Source organism: Suncus etruscus, chromosome 10, assembly GCF_024139225.1.
Source record: "Suncus etruscus isolate mSunEtr1 chromosome 10, mSunEtr1.pri.cur, whole genome shotgun sequence".
NCBI lineage: Eukaryota > Metazoa > Chordata > Mammalia > Eulipotyphla > Soricidae > Suncus > Suncus etruscus.
Genome location: NC_064857.1, coordinates 112168876 through 112185981, shown reverse-complemented (window position 1 = coordinate 112185981; position 17106 = coordinate 112168876). Strand labels below are relative to the sequence as shown.

General features: G+C 41.3%; 1 protein-coding gene and 1 pseudogene across 1 annotated transcript in view; both read right to left on the bottom strand.

Annotated features, from left to right (window-relative positions):
* DPY19L2 (dpy-19 like 2) overlaps window positions 1-14835 on the bottom strand; it is a 111866-nt gene extending 97031 nt beyond the window's left edge. The window contains exons 1-4 of the mRNA XM_049781738.1: window positions 14763-14835; window positions 14335-14419; window positions 6323-6410; window positions 1886-2023 (exon numbers count right to left, since the gene is read on the bottom strand). Coding sequence (XP_049637695.1) covers window positions 1886-2023; window positions 6323-6410; window positions 14335-14419; window positions 14763-14835 — 384 coding nt within the window. The remainder of the gene's footprint in view (window positions 1-1885; window positions 2024-6322; window positions 6411-14334; window positions 14420-14762) is intronic.
* On the bottom strand, window positions 2260-2714 carry LOC126021287 (uncharacterized; annotated as a pseudogene).
* Window positions 14836-17106: the final 2271 nt, after the last annotated feature.

Below are 17106 nucleotides of genomic sequence, written 5' to 3'. Positions count from 1 at the left end.
TCCAAGAAATCAGGAAAGTCCTTGATTATTTATTTTGCTAGCTGTTCTTCCAAATTCATAATTTTCTCTCCTGCTACTCCTATAAGTTAAATATTATTCCTCTTATGATTAGCTATCACAAATCTTAGATTCTCTTCCATCATTCTTAGTGATTAATATCATTAATATGATCCTCTGCATGTTGCTTTTTTTTTTTTTTGGTTTTTGGGCCACACCCCGCGGTGCTCAGGGGTTACTCCTGGCTGTCTGCTCAGAAATAGCTCCTGGCAGGCACGGGGGACCATATGGGACACTAGGATTCGAACCAACCACCTTTGGTCCTGGATCAGCTGCTTGCAAGGCAAACGCTGCTGTGCTATCTCTCCGGGCCCACATGTTGAATTCTTAATTTGAATGTTGAATTGTTAATAGTTGATTGTGGTATTTTTTTTAACTCCTTCAATTCTTTTTGTATGGATTCTTTAACACCTCGAATTGTTGTTTTTTCCAGTGATTTCCTTATTTCCATGGTCAGTACATCCAGCATATCTTTAAGTTCCTCACTGATGAGGGTTGAGGCTTTATTGATAATTTAAAATGACTAGTGTCCCTGTATTACCAGACAATATGAATTCCTGTTTCTTCATTGTGTTTAAAGATTTTGGGTCACTGTAATTTGAGTCAGATTTCCAACTGTCTGAGATCTGAACTGTTTCTTTGTATTTTAGCAAACTATTACTTTCTATAATCTGTTAATCTAACTATATCTGTGCCCTAACATGCTATTTCAGTGTTCATACAGGAGAATAAACTAGTGAGTTCATTGGTATTGAGAGCAATTGTTGAGGTATTTGAGTCAAGATATTAAAACCAGAAACACTTGGCATTAGTAGGTTGAAAGAAGAGAAGCTGCCACTATTTGTGCAGTTTAGGGTTTAAGAGGCTTCAAGATGCAGGTCATACCTAAAATTTTACTGTGAATGATTTGTAATCCACTTTGGTCAAAATAAAAATTATTATATATATAAAAATGTCTCAGGTCAACGGGAAGTGGCATACAGCATGAGGAACAGAATACTGAATACAAAAAGGTCAACATGGGCCCCTCGGAATGTGTCCTGGATCCAGAGTGGGTGCAGGGGTTCCCCATGCAGGGCAACCAGGGAGAAGTTAGCACAAGGAACAGGGGCAGTAGAGTAGGCATGGACTGAAGTCCTGAATGCACCTAGAACCTCTCAATTGTTGAAATAAAATTGTTCATTTGCTGCAGTTGAGATTTGTGTCATACACAAAGAAACATTAGTTTTTTTATCTGAAATATGAAATATGAAAATATTTTTCTCATTCACGTTATCATCAGTGTTTGCCAATGTTTCATTGCCATGCAAAATCTTTTAAAAGTTTTATACAAACTTATTTGTGGTTGTCTGTCAATGGAGCCCATTTAGAATTTTTTTCTGGCTCTTTCTCATTGGCTTGTCTACTAAACTGGTCATTATTTCTTCAATAAAATTATTTTATTATCAGTGCCAGAATGATAGCACAGTTTCAGGGCATTTGCCTTGCATGCGTCCAACATAGTCCCCCCAGCCTGCCAGGAGTGATTTCTGAGCACAGAACCAGGAGTAACCTGTGCACTGCCGGATGTGGCCCAAAAAGCAAAAATTATTTATTTTTTTTAATCAGAGCATGGATTCTAGGTCTTTAACAGATACATTTATAGTAGTCTTCTCAAAAAGAGACATGCAATCATACCTTAACTTGTACCATTGGGGTGGCTCAAACTTGGCTGTGGTCAGCAGATCAGATGTTTAGAGGTCCCTTCTTATAACATCATTTTTCTTACAATGATAAAAATAAAATTAAAAATAGTTATTCTATAACATTTGTCCTATACATTACTCACCTCTGGATAAAGATAGAAGCGTTTCACTGCATTAATTACAAGTGGATATTCAGTGATCCTATCATTCATAATCATCCACAATCCTTGTAAAAATGAAGGTGCATCAATAATGGTCTTGAAGTAAGAATAATAAAGACCCTTTAAAAAGGCACATATTGTCAACATAAGTAAAATCTGATATTTATACTAATTTATTAACAATTTCTTTTGGATAAAATAGGACAACATGAACAATTGGACTTCTTAATTACTATGAGTTTTTTAAATACATTTTTAGTTTCTGTAGATTAAGAACATTTCAAATGAGAGGGCTGAGGGAATGATTGCATTACTTTTAGTTTGTAATTATTTTTAGTTTGTTCTTTTTTTTTTTTCCAAATCAGAATCACCTTTGATAAATCAACAACCGTGGAGGCGAACCTTCGGGCCTTGTCTATCTGATCAATCATCACATCCGAGCACTGGATCCCTTGGAACTGACTCTGGGCCGGGACCGAACTAGAGTCTCAGATGATGATGCCACCGCCTCCAGGAAGGCCTCACTGCACAGGGCCCAAGCAGGGGAGCTTCGCAGGAGGGAGGTTTTTCTCATCTCCAGTCGAACCTGGCGGGGCTAAGGGGTGGGGGTTCGACCCGATCAAATAAGATCAAGGTGTAGGCGGGGGAGGGGCACTGGGGTGGGCGCACACACTCGCCTTGCACACTCATTCACACTCACATACTCATCACCAACCACACCCCAAGCCCATGTTTGTTCTTTTTTGTTTTGGGATCATACCTGGCAGTATCCAGGGTTTGTTTACTCCAGGTTTTGCACTCAAGAATCATTGCTAGTAGTGCTCAGAGGTGCGTATGAGGCACCAGAGACCATATTTGGGTTTCTCTTACACAAAGCAAGTGTCCTAACTGCTTCTCTATCTCTCTGGTCCCTGATGATATGTTTTAAGACATTTTTATAACCATGCCTTAATTTTAATATTCTATTTTCATATGACCATCAATTAAAACCAACATAAAAACTGTGTCAAGATGATCTTGGGTAGAAAAAAAAGGAATTACTCCTGGCAGGCTCATATGGACCGTATGGGTTGCTGAGAATCGAACCCAGGTCTACTGCATGCAAGGCAAACATTCTACCATGTAAGGCAAACATTCTACCTGCTTTGCTATCATTAAAGCCGTGTGTGTGTGTGTGTGTGTGTGTGTGTGTGTGTGTGTGTGAGAGAGAGAGAGAGAGAGAGAGAGAGCGATTTTTTAAGCAGCATATGAAATGTCTGGGAGTCAAATTTATATATATAAATATATATAGATATATATATATATATATATATATATATATATATATATATATATATATATATATATATATATATATATATATATTGAATAGAGACAAGAGCTAGGGTAAGAGGAATGGGAGCTGGTAGAGTTCCTATTAGAGAAAAATAATCATGGCCAGGAGTAATTCCTGATTTCAGAGCCAAAGTATCACCTCTCACTATCTGAGAATCTCTTCAAAAGACTTCTCACTGAGAAGTCTTCCCTCAGCATTGATGGTTGACCAAGTTTTTTGATAGTGAAGGTGTTATTTTTCAAGCTTAGTAACAAACATTTATTTGGCCTAAATAGGAATCTCCCTTTTGTTGTACCAAGTGTGTATATATTTGAACTTTTAACTTCCTAACGTAAGGACTTTTACAGGCAAATATAGCCTTGATTAAATTTCTCTTTACCTGGAAAACTCAGCACTAAAAGACACTTAAAAACAATTTCTATTTCTCTGTCTTTAAAATGCCCTTGTAATTTTTAACAAAAAGGAATATTCTGCTTTAGGGACACCTCTAAAGGATTTTGAGTACTTGCTAACTAGTTTTGACCTCAAGATTAATATCCAAAAAGTTTGGCAAGGATATAGCATTGAGCTTTGAGAACTTTTACCAGGAATATATTTGCATCCCTTTTAAATATAACTTGTCTCCTTTATTTGCCCATAATACAAAAACCTCTCCCCTCAGAAACAGAAAGTTTGATAGGGAAACCTAGCTCCTTGCTAAATCCCCTAATTGACAGGACTGCTTTGAGATGTTAAAATTCACCTTTTCTTTTTAACTCTGGACTCTTATTTGAAATGTATCTATTCATCAGGTCTGCATACCACCTAAAGTTGGGGTCTCAAACTCGCGGCCCTCCATACAACATTTTGTGGCCCTGCCCTGGAGGAATCTCTTTTGGTTTTGTTTTAGTTGTTTGGGTCACACCCCCTAATGTTCAAGGCTTACTACTGACTTTGAACTCAAGGATCACCCTGACTTTGCATCCTGCGGCCCCCAGGTAAATTGAGTTTGAGACCCCTACAGTCAGGTGAACTGTTTTGTAGATCTAACTATGTATTCTTACAAAACCTCCATTTAAGAGATGTTGTACTTTGCATAGAAATAAATGTGAGCTTTCTTTCATACCTATGACTGGAAAAATCCTCCATATATACCCATGATTCTTCACTTTAAAATTAGAACATCTTGTTCTCCTACATAACCTGATGTGGTCCCTCATTTCTTCATATTTCGCCGTCCATGCAACCACTATCCTAGAGGGAACTCAAAGAAGTTCTCTTACATAACCAGACCGAAACTAGCCGCAGCACAGGAGTAACCCCCCTGGTTTGGGGATAGCCCCAAAACAAACAAACAAAAAGTTGAAATGGCAATTTTCTACTTTAGTAATTTTTCCATTTAAACGTTTTTTTTTCAATTAACAATGTTTTTTTTTTAAAACCAGCGACTGCACAAGAGGCCATCTGCATTCTTCATTCGACCCCCAAATAACCAAGTTGAAGGGATCGTACTTCTAAATCCTAAATACAAAACTCTGCATTCTGACATCCATTATCTCAATTAAAGATTACAATGCTTATGAGACAAGTATGGCAGATGATATCTATTTGATAGCTTTTGCAATAAAAGAAAAGAAATGAAAGAAATCAGATGATCAGTCTCTTTTAAAACATTGTCTGGAGGGGCCACGATGATAGTACAGCAGTAGAGACCTGGGTTTGATCCCTGGCATCTCATTTGGTCCTTTAAGCCTCAGTAGAGATTTCTGAGCACAGGACCAGAAGGGACCCATGAGAACTGTGGAGTGTGGCCCCAAAACAAAACAAGACTGAAATCTTGTGAAATAAAATAAATTAGGAGAAATGAGGTTTCCCAATTCTAAATCAAAAGAAAGAAATTTTTACAGCATGATACCCTTATATATACTTTCTTAAAACGGTTTGCACTATAAAAAGATAATTTTAAAAAAGGAGGCAGCACTGGGTCATAGCTGGGGTTATGGTGAGATGACCACACTCCAACTTGGATCCATTTACAGAAATGTATGGGGTTCCTTTCTACCTGCAGTACCTTTCCCACTGGCCACAGTACTTCACTGCTACAGAGGCACCTGGTGAAGAGCTAATGGGTTACATTACAGTTCTGGCTGTGACATGTCACAATTCTGTCTGTGTCAGCCAAACCCAGGCACCAGGACTCAGGTTTGGCTGAAAACTCATGAAATTATTAGAGGAAATTTCAGAAAGAAAAGATGGATTTTTCATGGATCTCTTTGTTAGTGTCTAAGCAGGTTGCAGTGAACACATACAAGCAGCTGGGCTACAGAGTGTACAGGATAAAGTACTATTCAGCCAGCCATAGAGGGCCCAAAAAGAATGCCTATGGTATGCTCCTATAGCAAAACTGCCATAAGGGAGCTGAAACTCTGCTGTTCTTTCAACAAATGGAAAAATTCTATTTGAGAATATATTCAAATAAATAAAAATTAAAAACAATAAAATTGGGGACAGAGCAATAGTATAGCAGTAGGGCATTTGCCTTCCACGCAGCCAATCCAGGATGGACATTAGTTTGATACCCAGGATCCTATATGGTCTCCTGAGCCAGGAGCTATTTCTGAGTGCATAGCCAGGAGTAACCCCTGAGTGTCACTGGGTGTGGCCCAAAACAAAAAGAAAAAAATTAAATTAAAAAACTCAACATTCCTCTAAATGTCATAGTGTGAGAAATGGAATGGCTTACCAAAAATTCATCTTAGTTTCTAATTTCTACTTACAATGTTTATTATTCATTCTTTTTGTCTGTTTTTTGGTTTTTCAGGCCACACCCATTTGATGCTCAGGGGTTACTCCTGGCTAAGCGCTCAGAAATTGCCCCTGGCTTGGGGGGACCATATGGGATGCCCAGGGATCGAACCGTGGTCCTTCCTTGGCTAGCACTTGCAAGGCAGACACCTTACCTCTAGTGCCACCTCGCCGGCCCCTACTATTCATTCTTAAACTATGAAATGTCTCACTAAAAATTCACCTTAGTTTATAATTTCTACTTACAATGTTTACTATTCAATCTTAAACTATGAATTAATTTGTTAGAATAACCTAACCATTTCAGTGCGAAAAGTCATCTCCCGTTCCAAAGATGAGAGGTGTGAAAAATGACGATCATTCTCAAAAAGTGTCTTTAAGTGCACCCTAGGGGAAGAAGTGGAAACAGAGCACTATAAGAATTGATAACAAGTTTCAAAATCTAAATAAATCTGTTATTAAAAAGAAGTGGAAACAGAGCACTCTAAGAATTGATAACAAGTTTCAAAGTCTAAATAAATCTGTTACTAAAAAAATCAACACATTTCAAATAGAAAAATATTTTTCTTACGCTGAAATAATTTTATAATCTAACAGGCACAATTATTTTTAGGCATTTATTACCAAGTATAGCACATACTGAAACTCATTAGTTCCCTGGTTCTTAATCTTAATTTTATATCTAAAATCCCTGTAAGCCTCTCAATTCCTACTCCATTTCCAGATCTCTAAGTCAGAACAAAGGAAGTTTTGTTTGTTAAATTTCACAAATAATCCTAATGTACCACGTTTGAAAATTTTCCTAGAAAATAATTATAAATATAAAACTTTAAATTAAAATTATATTATGTAAGGGATCAACTTTCAGATGCCATAGGCCTTGGTATTGTACTCCAAAATATTTTATACATATAAATCATACTATTGGAATAGCAGTAAAATAATACATGTAATAAGAAAATTGTGATATGAAATATTTAATTTATATATACACTTTTTAATGAAGCATGAAATAAGCTTCTACATATCAACAGTCCCACTCACCTGCATTTCCATATAAGATTTTTAAAAGGCATCAAGAGCAGCTGAAAACTTCCTATCATTATCTAATAACAATTAAGATCGAGAAAAAATATTTTCACTTTACACCTGACTTTTCCAAATTGATCACCTATGTAGAAAGGTTCATTTAATAATTACTACCAGAACTGTCTTCTTTTCTACAAGATTTCCAGTTGGCAGGTTTCTATCACTGAACCTTTGTCTCTAAAAACAGGCAGGGAACTTTTTAAGATTAAGTATAAAATATGTAATAGAAAGCCTACTGGAAGAAAACTAGAATTACAATGAATCATTTTGAAAACAAAAATATTTTATTCGTAAGCTACTATATCCCCTTATTACATATGCTACTCACTTATTTTTATGTTTGTAAACTGGTGTATACGCAAATGCTCTATACACTTGAAGCAATTACTGTTTCACTGAGTGCAGAAAGCAATACTATTTTTACTGAAACCCAAATACAATCATGTATGTAATAAAGTTGGTTAAATAAAAAATATAAAAAAAGTCTTTGAATTCAAATATTACTAATTTCAAACAAACTAATCTTACCAGTGCAAAAGTGCCACAAAGAAAGCTGGAAAAAAGAAAACACAGCATTAATAGCCGCTTTATTATGATACCTTAAAAATATTTGAATACTCAGAAAACAAGCAAATTAGCTATTCAAATTCATTTAGATAAGTGCAGGAAAAATTCCAAAAGAACACAAATTGTGCATAATACTCTCAAGGGGAGATCTGAGGAGCAAAGGGAGAGATGTTCTACTCAAGACTTTCATGTCTTGAAAACATCATTTTGACATCCTTATGATTTTTGTCTTTTTTCAATGTTATTCCTAATATACTTGTATACAATTTTAAAGCATGTATACATATATATGTATATATTATGTTATTACATATCATTATATTGTATTATATTATGTATTATTATATATTATAATGTATATAAGTACATATATACTTATACATTCATAAGCACCTCCAATTTTATTGTTTCTCTGCATAAGAAACTTGGCTGTACTATTTCTTACCATCTCTGACAAGCAAGTATCTTTTCCTCATAGATTCTTGAATTTATGGCTTTAATTTTAGCTTTTCCAAAGTACATCAATTATTCCGTCTCTTAAATATTTAATTTCACTCTCACCCCCAGTTCCTGCCCTTGATTCTTTCCTGTAACCTTTAGTTATCCCTAAGCCTTGAAACACATGCCCTGACTGTCTGCCATTCAAACTGTGAAATATCCTCTTCTGCCATCTCCAACCTGCTGACAATACTCTTAGCGAATTATATTTCTTAAAAGTTTTCATTTTTGGATTTGAGCCATACCCAGCTATACTCAGGTATTATTCCTGATAGTGCTCAGAGAACCAACCATATGTGGTACATATGTGGTACCAGGTCAGCAAATGCAAGGTAAGCACATTACCCTTGTATTGTATATCCACCCAAGTTCTGGTTAACTTTTTAAAATAAATCAATGATCTCTGAATAACCATCAATGACCTCTTCAATTATCTTTATAGTATTTCACCAGATTCTTGGATTTCTTTCACTTGTCATTTTCCATCATACCTACTATTCCTATTATTCCCAATGCTATATTTCTGCCCAGTATCTGGCTCCTTTTCTTTGTTTCCTCCTTCATTATAGTGTAGCAATTAAAATAGCAAAGTATACTGGGGCTGGAGAGATAGCATGGAGGTAAGGCGTTTGCCTTTCATGCAGGAGGTCATGGGTTCAAATCCCAGCGTCCCATATGGTCCCCCGTGCCTGCCAGGAACAATTTCTGAGCATTGAGCCAGGAGTAACCCCTGAGCACTGCCGGGTGTGACCCCAAAACCACACACACACAAAAATAGCAAAGTATTGAAATAAAAACACATAAGTCCTACTTCCTCTACTTTGGAAGCCCACACTCATATCCCTTATCAGCTAATGGGGCCCAGCTTCACATGCTCACTATTATCATAAGCCAAGTTTCAAAAAATTGTTTTAATTTAAAATTTTTACATTAATGCTCTTATTATTTTTAATTTTTTAATTTAAGAGCCATAATTACAAAGTTGTTCATAATAGTTACTTTCAGTTATTTATGATTGAGTTACAGTCACACAATATACTACAGCCTTCACTAGTGTGCATTTCCTGTCACCAATGTCAAAAGTTTTCCCTAACACTTACCCTGCCCTCTTCCCTACCTCCTACCTTTCCCAGTCTGGGTCAGTTTGTTGGTCTGTCTCTTTGTCTCTCTCTCCCCTATCTTTCTGCTCTCATACTGTGGTTAGCACAACTGTTAACAAAGGGATGCCATGCATGTCCCTTTCACAGTATAGACCCTTCTCTTCATTCTTTATGGCAAGCTTCCTACCATGGACAGGTCCTCCGAATCCTCATTTCTATTTTTATTGTCTCTGGATATCATCCCCACACTGTCTTTTATTTCCCTTATATCTCACAGACTATTCTATGTTCATCCAAGACACAAAAATTTATGAGAACACTATTGCTCCTCTTCTGGCTGAATACTATAGGGAGCACACAGGAGAGAGGGCAAGCAGAGTCCCTGTCTTGTTTAAAGTCCTGGCAGCCACATTCACACACCAAGTTTCTGCTATGCCAGAAAGAGGCCCAACTTCATAGCTTCACAACAAATTTATTTCGAACCAATAAAATTTCGATACAATTTGAGGCTGAAAACTAGGGTCTTCTCAGAGTGGAGACGGGCAGCCTCACCCACTCCATACTATTGGAAGCCCCTGCAGCCACATGTACATCCCACTCCACACCCCCACTTCTATAGATCCCAGAGTTTCTAGAATAACACTCCCAAATTCCTGAACACTGCACACTAGTAAGAAGTAGCATAACAAATAGCATGAGAAAGTAACACTAAAGACAAGTAATGTCAATAAACAAAAACAACATAGGAGGCTAGGAATATATAGCCCATTAAACCCTCAAACAATGACTTAATGATCCCATTGCATTATTTTCTTAAATATTATTTGATAATTGCATTAGCCACTAACTGCAACAAGCAATATAAGATAAATTATTTTGTGTCTACAAGGAGGAAGGACTGGGTAGGGTGAGAAATGGAAAATAATGTGCAAAGAATTGTCACATTGTGGTGGGAATGGTGTAGGAACACTGAATGAGGGAAAACTACTATAGTATGAACAACTTTGTAAACATATATCGAACTAATTTTTTTTGGCTTTTCGGGCCACACCCGTTTGATGCTCAGGGGTTACTCCTGGCTAAGTGCTCAGAAATTGCCCCTGGCTTGGGGACCATATGGGATGACGGGGGATTAAACCGTGTCCTTCCTTGGCTAGCGCTTGCAAGGCAAACACCTTACCTCTAGCACCACCTCGCTGGCCCTAATCTAAAGTAATTTTAAGTCAACCTAACAATTGGGAATCAGACATAAAACCACACACACATGAACATGCACACACACAAACATGCACACACATACACGAACATGTGCACGCACTCCTAGTTAATGACAAAGAAGTCAAGAAAAGTCTGCAACAACTGGTGATGAGAGACTGTTATGGCTGGATATAAAAGAATCAAAGTATACCACTTACACCATACACAAAAATGTAGTTCAAAATGAATTCATGGCAAGAATATATCACTCAAACCATAATAGAAATGGAAGAAAACTGTAGTAGAATGCCTGTCTTGAAAACAGACAGGAGATGGGAAGGGTGGAGGGGGTAATGTTGCACTGGTGAAGGGGGGTGTTCTGGTTATGACTGTAACCCAAATATGATCATGTTACTTAAATAAAAAATATATTTAATAAAAAAGAAATGGAAGAAAACACAGGAAATTTGCTCCTAAATATTTCTTCAAGGGTGTATTTGTGGAATTTACTGCAGAAGCTAGTGAAGCAAAAGCTAAAATCAAGGGAACTATGCCAAACTATAAAGTTTCTATATTGCACATGAAACTTGCATCAAAATGACAAACATACTAATGGAAGATATTTGTACACTGTATACATTTGTCAAAGCAAAAACGTCCAAAGAAGTACTGATAAAACTCTATACAATGGGAAAGAAGCTGTTAGTTACTTTTCCAAAGAAATATCACCATTACCCTTTGCATAAGAACACTAAAAGGGGAAAATTTTATGTATAAAACAAACCTATCTACTAGGGATGAGAACCCATACATTTTATTTTTTAATAATAATATCTTTATTTAAACACCATGATTACAAACATGATTGTAGTTGGAAGAACCCAAAAACTTTATAAAACAGGGGTACCTCCCACCCTGAACATTTGTCATGGAGAGATTCTGCTTAGAATCCATGTGATCGAGCAACGACCACCCAACCCTGAACCCCAGATTCCAACCATAGAACCGACACAGTTCCCTGCAACGGCACCAGGAACCAAAATCTCCCCAGGGTGTTCCTAATTCCACTTTGTCACCAACTTGTGCCAGGTTGATAAGACACCATGACGAGGAGGAAATAGCAACAACTTGATCTAAGAGCAGGTTGCCCTACCTCACCACCTAATGGTAAAATTAAGTCAGAAGACACTATCCTTTGATATGTGCAAAAACCAAGATCACTAAGAACAGAAGACTGACTTTGACAATCAAGACTGAGCAGAACTTTTCCTGGGCCCTTTAAGAAAGATCCTAGCCTGGGCTTTGGCCTAGGATACATATAAAAACCAAGAACTCTAATTCCAGAGATCTGACGTTGATAACCATGACTGAACAGAACTTCTGAAACCATAAGTAAAGACTCTATGCTAGGCTTTGTCCTAGGATCTGTGCAAAAACCACTAATTACAGAAGACTGACCACAACAACCATGACAGAGCAGGACTTCTGGAACCATAAAGAAATACTCTATCCTAGACTTCATCCTAGGATCTGTGCAAATATCAAGATCTCTAATGACAGAGGACTGATTTTAACTACCACAACTGAGCAGAACATTTCCTGACACCATATAAAGACCTTGGGGTTCAACATTGAAAAATGTCTGGAGCCTGTAGCTGTTCCCATGACAGTATGCTTCAATGGTGGAGAAACTCTATCTCTTAGGCCAAGAAAACTCCCGTTTTAATTTCCCCAGTACTTACTGTGCCTATGCAAAAACAAAAGAACAAAAACAAACAAAAAAACCTTTGCCACATCAGCTCTCCTTCCTTTTTTTTTTTTTTGGTGGGTGTCACACCTGGTGGCACTCAGGGGTTACACCTGACTCTACACTTAGAAATCGCTCCTGCCTGGCTCGGGGGACCATATGGGATGCCGGGATTCAAACCACTGTCCTGGGTCAGCTGCATGCAAGGCAAACACCATACCACTGTGCTATCTCTCCAGCCCTTTTATTCTTTTCTTATCGTTCTTTTTTCTTGTTGCTCTTGTTTAGTTGTTTACTGTTGCTCTTGTGTTTTTTTGTTGCCGCTTGTTTTTCTCTTCCCTTTCTTCTTTTGAACTGATACTGATAACTACCTAGACAGACTCCTCTCAGCATTTTTTCCCTTTTTTCTTTTTGATCCCCCACAGAACCACCGAACTTGAATCATTTTGTTCTGTCTCAAAAATTGAGGGTGTGTGTGTGTAAAAAAGTGATGTTACCAGGAGCAAACAGTAGCATGAACATTGAGCAGAAATAAAAAATTATCAGACCTAGATACCAAACCCAAGCTCAACCACAACAGAATCAAGATTCCCAATCGACAACAAGTTATATACAAAAGCGACCTGTTATACTAACAGTCAGGGGGCAAAGTGGGGAGGTGTGGGATGCATGCCTGGAACAGGTGTGGAGGGAGACAACACTGGTGGTGGGAATGACCTTAGTTCACCGTCACTATGCACCTTAAATATAACTATGCAAGACTTTTAATTCACATTGATCACAATAAAAATTAAAAAAAAAAAGGAAAGAAATCTCAAAGTTAGACAACAGCCCATAAAAATTATGTTCAGCAGGTTGGAACATGTTTAGCATGTGGTCAACCCAGATTCAATACCTAGCATCTCCATGTGGCTCTCCAACCCTTCAAGAATGATTCCTGAGCAGCACTGGGTGTATATCTTATTAGGTAAATGCATATGAAAACAACAAAGAGATATCATTCGCACCTATGAGAACGTCTATTTCCCCCAAATAGCCAGGATACTAGAAGACATAAAAAGAAAACCTGTATACATTGTTCAAAAAGATGTAATTAGTAAAACAATTATCGAAAACACCATAGAAGTGCATCAGTATACAGAAGATATATACTATCTAAAACTAGTTAGTCCACTTCAGAATATTGACCCCCCCAAAATACTGTCTATGACTTCAATGACTGAAATTTGTGCTATTATGTCCTTTACAGCATTACTTGTAATAGCCCAGAACTGGAAACCAGTCATCAGATGCCCATGACTAATAAATAAAGATGTGCAGTGGAACATTGCTCAACTACAAAAAGTAGTAAACCGTAAGGATATCTTCTTAGTGAAAAAAGTCATAGAGACAAGCATCATACATTTATTTTCATGTTAGATAAAACTAACATGTAGAATAAAATCAAAAGGGCCTTTTGGATGGTAAGACCGATTAATTAATGATTATCATGAAGTAAGAGGTTAAATTAGGTCAAAGGGGACAATTATGTGAAGGATAAAACTGGGCTTTTAGTGGTGAAATCAGTCTAAACTTCAGGGCTGCATGCCTGAATTTAACATAGAATACCACTAACCTATTCTCTTTAAATGGTTAATCCTGTTATGTGCATTGCACCTCATTGAGCATTTCTCCCAAATAGTCCTAAAATGACTTCTTAGACGATCAAGTCCCATGTCCTTCACGTAGAGTCCATAATAATGTCCCAGAGTGCACCTTTCCATCTCCATTCTTCCTTGTCCTTGGGAGCCACGTGGCAGCCCCACCTAACAGTCAGCCCCGTTTCTGGCCCAAACACCAACCAGCCTGGCTGTTCCCAAGGGTGAAACTCCATCTTTGGATGAGACTCCATCTGTGCCCTGGCTCGGAGCTGTGCAAAGGGGCTATCTGTCAAGCAGGACTGTGACCGTGGCCTTCAATGCTCGAAGTTGCCATGCACGGAGAGCCCCACCTGGACGACAAGTGGGCCATCCACGTGGCCTGAGCATCAAGTACCTTGGACGCCCTGAAAGGGCCTTTGTCAAGTACAAAGTCTCAACCAAGGCACCTCTGGCCAGGTCCTGGCTCGGCTCACCTCACCTCATCCGAGTCAAATGCGGTGCCCACAAGCAGCGAACTGGTGACACAAGACAATGCGAGAGAGACCAGATACATGGAATCTATTATGCAGAGTGAAGTAAGTCAGAGGAGAGGGGCAGAGAAAGGCACAGAATAGTCTCAATCACCTGTGGGTTTTAAGAAAAATAAAGACATTTCTGCAATAATCCTCAGAGACAACGAGAAGAGGGCTGGAAGGTTCAACACAGAGTGGTGAGTGCAGTTAGAGAATAACGCTGAGAACTATCATAACCACGGGCGAAGTGGAAAGGCGAGGGTGGGGAGGCGGGCGGGCGGGAGATTCGGGACACTGGCGGTGGGAATGTCGCAGCGGTCAAGGGGGGCGTTGTTCACAGGACTGAAAGCCAACTACAATCTTATTTGTGATCAAGGTGTTTGTTTTACGGTTTTGGGGTGACACCTGGCAGGCTGGGGGACCGGAGGGGGTGCGATGACCTTCTGCGATGACCTTCTGCATGATCACAATCTTATTTGTGATCAAGGTGTTTGTTTTACGGTTTTGGGGTGACACCTGGCAGGCTGGGGGACCGGAGGGGGTGCGATGACCTTCTGCATGAATGGCAAACGCCGGACTTCAGACTGCCTCTCCGCCTGGAATCAAGGTGTTTCCATGAAGCAGCACAGCTTTTGAAACTCGTGTCAAACCAACCCAAACCAACAAAGGGGAGCGCCCAGGGAGCAGGCGGCCGGGGAGACCCAGGCGGGACGGCTCGAGAGGGTTAGGGTTAGGGTTAGGGCCGAGAGCCGAGAGCCGCTAGGCCGCGCAGCCGCTCACCTAGGCCGAGCAGCGTCTGCCCGGAGACGCGGCGCGAGCGCAGCCTCAGCGCCCCGTCGCGGAGCAGCAGCAGCAGCGGCCCGACGAGCGGGAAGCGGTGCCGCAGCAGCTGCCGGGCCAGCGCCTCCGCCTGCGCGCTGCCGGGGCGGCCCGGGCCGGGGCGCCTGCGCGGGGAGAGGCCGCGTCGCCCGCCGCCGCCGCCCTCCCCCGGCCCCTCGGCCTCCGCCCCCGGCTCCGCGGCTCTGCGCGGCCGCGGGCGGCGGGGAGCGCGACGCGAAGGGCCTGAGGGCTCCGCGCCCGGACTCCTCGTCCGTCCCGCCATGGCGCATAGTCGCCGGCCGCCCGCCGCCCGCCTCAACGTCTCCGGCCCGCCGCCCGTTGGCGCGCAGGCCCCCGGGGTCGCCTGGACGACGGACGGCCTCAGGGCCCGGAAGGGGCGGGGCTGCCGGCGGCCTCCGCGGCGCGCATGCGCCCCGAGCGCCCCGCCCACTCGCACTCGCTGCTCCCGCCTCGCACGTGCCTCCCACCCGCTCTTCTGCCGCCTGCACTGGCGCGGCAAGCTCCGCCCCAGCACCGCAGGCCCTCGCTCGCTCGAGGCCCTCCACTGCCGCGTGCGCCCAACGCAAGCTCCGCCCTAGTCACATGCTGGCCCCAACCCACTCCACTAGCCCTCAGGCCGCAGGCTCCAGCTGCAATCACGCATGCGCACCCTGCTGCTGCTGCTGCTCTCGCCTGAGCCCACGCGTGCCACAGCTTCTTCCTCTCCCCTCCAGATCTTGTGTAGCTCTGTCTCCCTTTTTCTTCATGTTTAAACTTTTAAAATTGATATCTTTATTTAAACACCCAGATGACAAACATGATTATGGCAGCTTCTTCCTCTCCCCTCCAAATCTTGTGTAGCTCTGTCTCCCTTTTTCTTCATGTTTAAACTTTTAAAATTGATATCTTTATTTAAACACCCAGATGACACACATGATTATGGCTGGGTTTCCCTTCACCACTGCAAATAGACCTCCGTTCTCCACGGAGCCCTCCCACTGAGACTGGCCCAACTCTGAGCAGCTTCCTCTGCCAGCAGAAGCCGCCCTGCGAAACTCGAGGACAGTCAGAGCGCTCGTTTCCCAGCACATGGGAATCTCATCTACCTGTTGACGCCTGGGCCACAGCCCCCCATTCCCACTGAACCCAGCTTAGAGAAAGACTAAAGCGAGGGAGCGAGGGAGTGCCCCGTTCTCTGCAGCGGGGGGGGGGGGACACCTTGACAGGCCTCACTGTCCGAGTTCATCCTCTGCACCACGTGGGCCCCCAAACACCACAGGGTGCAGTCAGGAGCAGAGAGCAGAGAGGCACCCCTTGAACACCACATGCCAGAACCTCAGCAAAGTAAACGGAAAACAGGGAAAGGGGTTTTAAAGGAGTCTCCACAGGAAGGTCTCATTTCAGGGCTCCCTCTGGGCCTGAATCATGTCCTGTTGGGCATTAGCACACAAATCCTCCTGGAGAAGCCACCCACACCTCTTAGATGTCCCCCTGGCCTGGAAAGACTGCCCGAGCTCGGGTGCCCTTTCCCAAGAACCACTTTCCTGACAAGGTCACTAACATGGGCTGGAGATAGACGCACGATGCCAAGTGTCATTGCTTTTCAGTATCAGACTGTCCCGTGTCCTCGAGCTGAGGTGTTAAACCTCATGTTGTGCTACACTTGGACCCCGTTTCACACCCTCCAACATGGATTGCACATCTGCCCTCTCCTCTGTGTCTGTACAGATCAAGAGATTCTTCTCTGAGCGCTTATGGCAGTACCACTGGCCTCTGATTAGCCTTAGTAAGGGCTGCTATCCATTTTCTGGAGTTCTTTTTGTCGTGGTGTTTGTTTCGTTTGGGGCAACGCCCAGTTGGATGTAGGGCTTACTCCTGCCTCTGGGCTCAAGGAGATCACTCCTGACATACTCC